Genomic DNA, 9,049 nt, shown 5'->3' with positions numbered 1-9,049 from the left:
ACAGCATTTATCTGAAATAGAATTTTTTTGTAACATTATCATCACTTTTGATCAACTTAAAGCATTCTTGCTAAATAAAAGTATTAATTTCTATAAATTCTTTATAATTTGACCGAGTCTCCCTGGAAGAAGAGACTGTTAAGTCTCAGTGGGATTCTCCTGGCTAAATAAAGGATAAATAAAATTAAATAAATAAATAAATAGCATTTTTATTTCAGATAAATGCTGATCTTTGGATCATGCTATTCATCAAATAATCCAGAAATAATGTACTCAGCTGTTTTAAATATTGATAACATTAATAATGAATGTTTATTGAACAGCAAATCAGCATATTGGAGTAAATTCTAAAGGATCATGTGACATTAAAGACTGGATTAATGATGCTGAAAATGTAGCTTTGATCACAGGATTAGATTACCTTTTTTAAATATATATTTAAATAAAAAACAGTTATTTTAAATAGTAAAAATATTTCACAATTTACAGTTTTTGCTGTATTTGGATCAAATAAGTGCAGGCTTGGTGAGCAGAAGCGACTTCTTTAAAATCATTAAAAATCTGCTATTCAAAAACTTCTGCCTGGTAGTGTATTAAACCATACAAAACAAAACTAAACAAAACAAAACAAGTGTATATATTTCTGTGTTTATCAAAGTATGCTGTTACATGCACTCTCAGTATAACTTATCTACATCCGAAAATGTCAGACCTGCCCAAAACAACAAATTTTATTGTGTAAATCTTACATTATAATTCTATCTTATTCTCTGTTTTCTAAAATTGAACAATATCAATTTACAAACTCAAGTGGGAATAAAATGCATATGAAAATATACACACACTGCATATAACTAAATATCCAGTCATACAAAAAGTCCATGTGCGTATGAATATTTACACACAATAAACAAAAAACAACAAACAATTCTTTAAACATTCAAGGGGATTGCAAAGAAGAAGAAGAAGAAGAAGAAAAACAAAATCTTACGGAAAGAGACCCATTCATGCTTTTATATAATTCACCAAGTATTTTAAAAGTATTTTTTACATTCACTTTTAAAACGATTAAAAAGGGTTTCATTCTACTTTATTCTCAGTGACAGCTCACCTGTATGCGTGAATCCTCTTGTTCTGTCGTGTGTCGCTGAATGATGACGCAATATATTTTGACTGTGTTTTGCTCGTTTATTTGGCGCTGAGACGCGACCGCTGTCAGTCAGTCAGTCAGTCCAGCTCTACTCCGGTGGTCTGTTTATCTTACAGAGACGCTTTCTCTTACAGTGAATGGAATCACCACAAAAATGCGTTGCTAATAAATGTGTTTCTGCAATATGAAGAATGGAAGAAGACGATGTGACGATCAGAGAGCAGAATTTCCACAGCCAAGTGCGCGAGTACATTGTGAGTACAGAGAGACTGATTAGAGTACAACACACTGATCCTGTTTGCGCGTTGTGTTCATTTCAGCTCGCATTTAGCCTCATTTACGTATATTTCTTAAACTGAAAAGATGAATGGGTCCACGATAATTGAAATGTATCACAATTTCTCCGTAGAAACAGTAGTGTATGTGAGTGAGGTTCATTAGGCTAGTTAGCTAGCTAGCCTGTTAGCTTATCGTTAGCTACAATATTGAGCTAATTAATCCCTTTCTCTGTCTACTGTGGCACATTTGATCGACTGTTATTGTATATATATTTATGCATGATGCTTTCTGAGTGCTGTGTTTTGTGTGACGTATATTACCGAATCTCTAATGTTAGTTGAATTAGAGCAGATGGAAGGTTAAATGAACATTATGTAGTAGTTAGACCAGTTGAGTAATCAAAACAAGTCTACAGTGACAGCTTGTTTACTGTTGTTGGTGTACACATGAACATCGCAGGTTTGCGGTGTTTATTTTGGGTGTCAGGATATAATGTGTCTCTCCTTCCTGTGCAGGCAAACCTGTTCTCATGTGTCTTAGATGAATGGACTGCATGATCTGCAAGTGATTAAATATCACAAATTAATCTGTCACTGCTAACTGGCATGCCTGACTAAACAAATTTTGCAGCCTTAGCTTAAAGAACAGGCAAAAAGTGATCCCAGCTGCTGTCTCTGCCTTCTAAATTAAAGGAGTTCACTTCCAGGACAAAAATTTACAGATCATTTACTCACCTCCTGTCATCCAAGATGTTCAGTTGTGAAGAAATTGTTTTTTGAGGAAAACATTTTAGGATTTCTCTTCATATAGTGGACTTCTATGGTGCCCCGAGTTTGAACTTCCAAAATGCGGTTTAAGTGCAGCTTCAAATGACTCCAAACGATCCTAGCCGAGGAAGAAGGGTCTTATCTAGCGAAATGTTAAAAAACATTACAATTTATATACTTTTTAACCTCAACGCTCGTCTTGGCTACGGCTGCCTGAACTCTTTTTTTCCGGTTCATGACAGTTAGGGTATGTCGAAAAAGTCCCTTCTCGTTTTCTTTCCCAAATTCAAAATCGTCCTACATATCTGCAGAAGTACCGACCCAGTGTTTATGAAGTGAACATACAAAGAAGATAAAACGGCCTTTACAAAAAAAGTTAAAACGGCGATGCAGGTTGATTTTGAAGCAAGTGGTTATGTAGTGTAGAGAGTGAAGCAATGAAAAGTGTGCAGACTCTTTAAGTTTATTTTTTATGATAGCAGTCATTTTTTTAGGAGAAACACCTGACCTTTCAGTTGAAATTACCACTAACTTTAGAGTAAATGTAGAGACGTGCAGTGTATTTCAGAGAGTCTAAATTCTTTTGTGTGTAGGAGAGATAGCTGTTATCAGCTCCATACAAAGTAAGTTAGTGTAATGAAAGTCTGTGCCATGCAGATATATCTGCTTTTCAGGCGCTTTAATAATGCTGTGATGATAATGGGCAAGCAGTTTCTAAACTGTCCCATTCCTGGAGTGTTATTAGGTTGGATGAAATTGAAATACAATAATCTTGATCAGTTTCAGCCTTTGCTAAACAAATATTCCTTATTTTATAAAGCTGTTTTATCTTATATTTATACATACATACACACACACATATATACATATATATATATATATATATATATAAATATACTTTTTTTTTTACTTGTTTATATAAATTCTACTTATATTTTGTTTTCAACAAATGAATTCAGTCAGTCACTATCCTTTGTATTAAACAAGAATTTTCAGAGTGATAGTTGCTTTTGCTAAGACCTCTTTTGCTGTTTAATGGGTTCTGAGTGGTTTATAATGCAGGATTCAAGAATAAGAATGGCCTAATGGCTCAGGGGGATCTAGACATTGTGAGAGAGATTTGAAAATTATAAATGAATCAGTAGTGCTTTTCACCAAATGCCATTGATTTCCAACACAAGTGTTTATGATGTCTGCAGCTTTCACAGAGTAACATTATACTTGTTAACTTTCTAGTTGTTGGTGAAAATGGAAAAGCATTAATGTTTTGTAAATATATATTTTAAAATAAGCCATGATTAATGAGAACTATATTATATTAGTATGCAAGGTTTTTGATTGGAGAATGGAAATACTTTGGGTTTTTCTGGAGGTGTTTATTTTGAGTGCCATCTTTCAGTGGAGCTTCACTCTGCAAAGGGTTGTTAAAGCATATAATTTATGTGGTTACACTTTATTTTAAAGTGTCCTTGTTACAGTGTTATTATACATTTAAGTACTGAGTAATATTAATTAACTACATGCACTCACCCCCTTGTCATCCAAGATGTTCATGTCTTTCTTTTTTCAGTCATAAAGAAATTGTTTTTTGAGGAAAACATTTCAGGATTTCTCTCCGTGTAGTGGACTTCTATGGTGCCCGCGAGTTTGACCTTCCAAAATGCAGTTTAAATGCAGCTTTAAAAGCTTCTAATTGGTCACAGGCGAGGAAAAAGGGTCTTATCTAGCAAAACGATCTGCCATTTTCTTAGAAAAAGTACAATTTCTACACTTTTTAACCTCAAATGCTCGTCTTGTCTAGCCCTGCGTGAACTCTGTGTATTCCGGTTCAAAACAGTTAGGGTAGGTTGAAAAACTCCAACTTTAAAATCGCCCTACATTGCTGCAAAAGTACCGACCCAGTATTTACAAAGTGAACGCGCAAAGAAGATCAAACGCCCTTGTTACACCTGCAATGTAGGGCGATTTTGAAGTTGGAGAAGAAAAATGAGATGGGAGTTTTTCGACCTACCCTAGCTGTCTTGTACCAGAATACACAGAGTTTACGCAGAGCTAGACAAGACGAGCATTTGAGGTTATCTAAATTGTATTTTATTTTATTTTTTAAAATTAACTGATTGTTTCGCTACACAAGACCCTTTCTTCTTGGCTGGGTTCATTTAAACATGCATTGAACTGCATTTTGGAAGTTCAAACTTGCGGGCACCATAGAAGTCCACTATATGAAGAGAAATCCTGAAATGTTTTCCTCAAAAAAAAAGAAAGACAGGAACATCTTGGATGACAAGGGGGTGAGTAAATCATCTGTAAATTTTTGTTCTTGAAGTGAACTACTCCTTTAAAATAAAGTGTTACCATTTATGCTTTAATAGAAGTTATTTGTTATTCCAAAGCAACCTTAGGTATGAACTGAAGTCCTTTAACCCTGGTGTAGGTTTATTTTTATGGCAGAGCACAGATACATTTATGTAGTGCAAAACTTTGTTAGTGCTCTGTCGTTCTATGAGGCTACAAGCAAGGTGTAATATGAGTAATGGTTCAAGCATGAACGGCTTGTTTACATATGCGCATCCATCAGTCCGTCCTCTTAAAATACACTCCAGTCCCCTGGACACTCTCTGATGATTTATGCTATATAACATTGCTACAGATTACTGATTAGCGTATTTTAACAATTAAAACAGAGGTACTTTACTTTGTCATTCAATTGACTATTACTGCTTGTAGATAATTTTGATACAGGCAAGACTTACATTTGGAATCAATTATTTAGTACACAAAATCTTACGTAGGTTAGATTTATAGACTACTTAGTTTCATTTGATATAATGCTGATTTTAGTTTTAAAAAAAAAGGGTGTGAATGAAAAGTTTGCAACATAAAAACACTTGCAGAACAGAAGTGTTTGGAAATTACAACATCTCATTCCTTGTGTTTTTAGGTCTGCTTCCTCTTGTTTGCAGTGCTGTACATTGTGTCGTACTGCGTCATCTCACGCTACAAGAGAAAGAGCGGTAAGTATAACTAATACAGTCTTGTTTCTAATCAAACTGTTGCACTATTTAAAGCTGCAGTGCATAACTTTTTGTGTGTTCATAAATTACAAAATTTATATAATAAGTGAGTACATCATGAATCCATTTTTATATTATTATACTGAATCACTACGGTACACCTATAATAAGTTTTTATATTCTGACTATTTTAGACTGGTTCTGGTAGAAACCGCTGTGGAGTTGCCCAGTACCTGCATGACTTGTCATAGACATAAACAGAGAGATGTAGCTCTGGCTGTTTTTCCGCAAGACATGAAGTTCTGTTTATTAACCGCTACAGCGCCAAAAGTTACGCACTGCAACCATAAATGCAATTGTGTTTATAATATTTATTACTATTTTACTATTTCTAACTATATTAGTGTTTGTCATATTTACAACTTAATACTTGCGTGTTCCTCAGATTTAGTTTAGATCAAATTCCCTGGTAATAAATGGACAGATTGATTCATAGTAAGAGTGCTTGCTTAGGACTCCATAACACCTTCTAGTAATCTTCTAAGAAACACACTTCCTTCTGAGAATTATCCCACTCCATAACACAAGGTGCTGCCGCATCCAACCTCCCTTACACAGTTAGTTATGAGGACAGTTTTACTTCCTGATCCGGTTGTGCTCTCCCATTTAAAAGTAGCATAACTAACGTCAGCTAACCCCTGTGGAGAGCGTTGATTGCAGGTGAAACTAGGTTGTTCTTAAGCCTCCTCTCTCTATAAAGTACAGCTGAGCTGCTGTTGTAAAGCATGACTATACAGCTCTATGACCTCAGGCCTCAAGTTGAGGCTTTTTCAAGGGTCTGAATATTCAATTTGTGTAATTAGTTTAGAGTGTTGTTCTGCGCTTTCTATTCATCTCTTTCCCACCGTTTCTTTTTTCTTTTTTTTTTAACCCTCTTTGACTCTTGACAGCCTCCATCTGGCCAGTTGATTGTAAAGGTTTATTCACACATTTGTGATTTATGAATAACCAGTATTGTTTTCCAGTAGCTTTCAGTTAAATGAAGAAAGATTATGCCTTAGACTTATTAAAACATCTGTCACGTTTGTGTGTCCTCTGTAGCTGAGGCTGTTTGTGTTACAAATTCACAGTAAAGAACTTTACACTGATTTACAATAAACGCTGACACTTTTGATAAAGATTGTCTGAGCATCACAGCACTATGCTCTAGGAATGTATTCTATCAAAAACAAAATGATTTTGAAGACTTTGTGTCTGTTTATTGGTTGGCTTTATGTTGTTCTCTTATGCCAACAGATGACCAGGAAGATGAGGATGCCATCGTCAACAGAATATCGTGAGTTGTTTCATACTGATCATATTGGTCACGATAACAAGTGCTGTTTTTAATAGTGCATTTAAAGGGTTCGGTTATGTACAAATTAATTAAAGGAAGCTTTAGTTTAACATTTTCTATAAAATCTTCCACTGTATTTTGAGTTGTAGTCACCTACAACATCTTGTTCCAGAACAAGAATTTATAGATAAATTGACCCCCTTGTCATCCAAGATGTTCATGTCTTCTATTTTTTTTTCAGTCGTAAAGAAATTATGTCTTGATTCGGACGCATGCGCATCGCAGAGCTAGACAAGACGAGCATTTGTGGTTAAAAAGTGTATAAATCTTAATTTTTTCAAGAAAATGACAGATTGTTTCGCTAGATAAGACCCTTCTTCTTTGGCTGGGATCATTTTTAACCCATCTGAAGCTGCATTTAAACTGCATTTGGAAGGTAAAACTTGCGGGCACCATAGAAGTCCACTATATGGAGACTTTTTCCTCAACATAATTTCTTTACGACTGAAGAAAGAAAGACATGAACATCTTGGATGACAAGGGGGTACATTATCTGTGAATTTTTGTTCTGGAAGTGAACTAATCCTTTAACATAGTAATATACAAGAATTACCATGATTTTCAAGAATTTTTTACTTTGTTTCTTTTTTCTCAGTATGTACCTGTGTACATTCACACTGGCAGTGTCAGGAGGGGCTGTCCTTCTCTTACCATTTTCTATAATCAGTAATGAGATTCTGCTCTCCCTACCAAAAAATTACTACATACAATGGCTCAACGGATCACTCATTCATGGTTAGTATCACACTTTATTTTAATTCTATATGCGTTGCCTTACAAGTAGGCTTACGTAAGGTTGTACCCTGTTATCTGTCATGCATTAGATGACATTCACAGACTGCTAACGGTTTACTTTGTTCTTCTAAAAACACATTAAATAATATGTCCTTACCTTTGGATACTTTTAATCTAAATTTAAAAAGCTTGATTTGTGTTTCATAGAAAGAGTTTATTGAAATTAATTGTGCACTGAACAATGTATTGTTGTTGTAATGGATTTAATTTTATTGCTGAGGCCATACTCCTCTCCTTTATACTAATTTCAATAAAGCTGAAGCATTTTCTGCTTAGCTTCAGTCATGGCCACAAGGTGGTGTAGTGTGTCTATATTTTGTGCAGATGTTTTCTCTGTTAAACTAATCTGAGCTTTTGAGAGCAGTTTTTGGTTGTTTTACATGGAAATGTTTGGGGTTTTGAAAAAAAAAAAGTAAGAATGTAAGTTTCATTGGTCATTAAATTCATTGGTCAAATTTGTGGCATCAATTTAAACCAATTTACACTGTTATATAATTAGACAACATGTTTAATTAACAAGGGATGTGGGGATTGTTTTCAGTTGTGGTTATCTTACAAAATGATATTGATCCGGTTAATTAGCTAAACTTAAAGTTGAATGAACTGATTTCTCTTTCTTCAGGCCTGTGGAACCTGGTGTCCCTTTTTTCAAATCTCTGTCTCTTCGTGCTGATGCCTTTTGCCTACTTCTTCCTGGAGTCCGAGGGCTTTGCCGGTTCGAAAAAGGTATGTGGTCGTGTGTGTCTTTTGAGGCTTTGTGTACACACAGTCCAAGGACACATAAGATGCTGAAGACATTTTTACACATTCGTCCAAACCAATACTCCCAGCACACCTAGGTTTGTGCACTTACTCACCCTCGCTTGGCCAAACAGACACACACACACACGGTTTTATGTGTGACCCTTTTGATTTCAGCCACTCCCCCACCCTAAAAAGATAAAAGTTCAAAAGCAGAGCGGTCCTAATTCTACAGCTCATTCAACCTTCTTGTCATTAGTCACTCAAAGAAGGGCTGTCACCGGTGCTCATAGAGACCGTAAACTAGCAAACACACACCATCACAATAGAAGAAAATGCAGATGGAAATGAAAGGGTGGGAGGGAATTCGTCAGGTTGCCCTCTGTCTTACTCTCATCACAGTTTGAAGTCGCTCCTGGTTTATGTCCCTTCTGGCAAAGCTACATAAAGATTACCTGCTACTGTAGTTTATGAGGGCTGCACTCATTTGTACGGGAGCGAGGCGTACTGCTTCGTTTTGTCTCGTTTGCACCATGACTGTTTCTGGCCATTGATCAACCAGAAACGCAGGCGAGAGGGAAGCACTGCTTTATGTTGGCCTACACGTCTCGGAATGACCGGCGTAGTGTATGTGTGTGCGCGGGTGTAGCGAAAGAGAGGAAATGATCAGAAACTGCCGCTTGTATGAAAGCCCCCTGCTGATACAGGGAAGGGTTAAGTCGTCAACCGCAGAAGCCCATAAAAGCAAGATTTCATGTTTTCTTTTTAAGTATAAAGTCAAATGGCCTGCTTGTGCCAGTCTCCATGCTAGATGGTTAAACGGGGATGTATATATGGCAAATTACATTCAGTAACTGGAGGAAATGAAACTGGGTAGTTTGTTAAAAGCTTGTGAGAGCTGTAGCTG

General features: G+C 35.9%; 1 protein-coding gene across 1 annotated transcript in view; it reads left to right on the top strand.

The window, feature by feature from the left end:
- Positions 1–1,187: 1,187 nt before the first annotated feature.
- Positions 1,188–9,049, top strand: part of lmbr1 (limb development membrane protein 1) — a 36,011-nt gene continuing 28,149 nt past the window's right edge. The window contains exons 1-5 of the mRNA XM_051113678.1: positions 1,188–1,404; positions 5,138–5,210; positions 6,507–6,546; positions 7,202–7,341; positions 8,024–8,127. Of these exons, the coding sequence (XP_050969635.1) occupies positions 1,342–1,404; positions 5,138–5,210; positions 6,507–6,546; positions 7,202–7,341; positions 8,024–8,127 (420 nt within the window). The 5' untranslated portion in view covers positions 1,188–1,341. The remainder of the gene's footprint in view (positions 1,405–5,137; positions 5,211–6,506; positions 6,547–7,201; positions 7,342–8,023; positions 8,128–9,049) is intronic.

This window comes from Labeo rohita, chromosome 7, assembly GCF_022985175.1.
Source record: "Labeo rohita strain BAU-BD-2019 chromosome 7, IGBB_LRoh.1.0, whole genome shotgun sequence".
Lineage (NCBI taxonomy): Eukaryota > Metazoa > Chordata > Actinopteri > Cypriniformes > Cyprinidae > Labeo > Labeo rohita.
The sequence above is the reverse complement of the archived record's forward strand: the minus strand, read 5'-3'. Positions and strand labels throughout refer to the sequence as shown.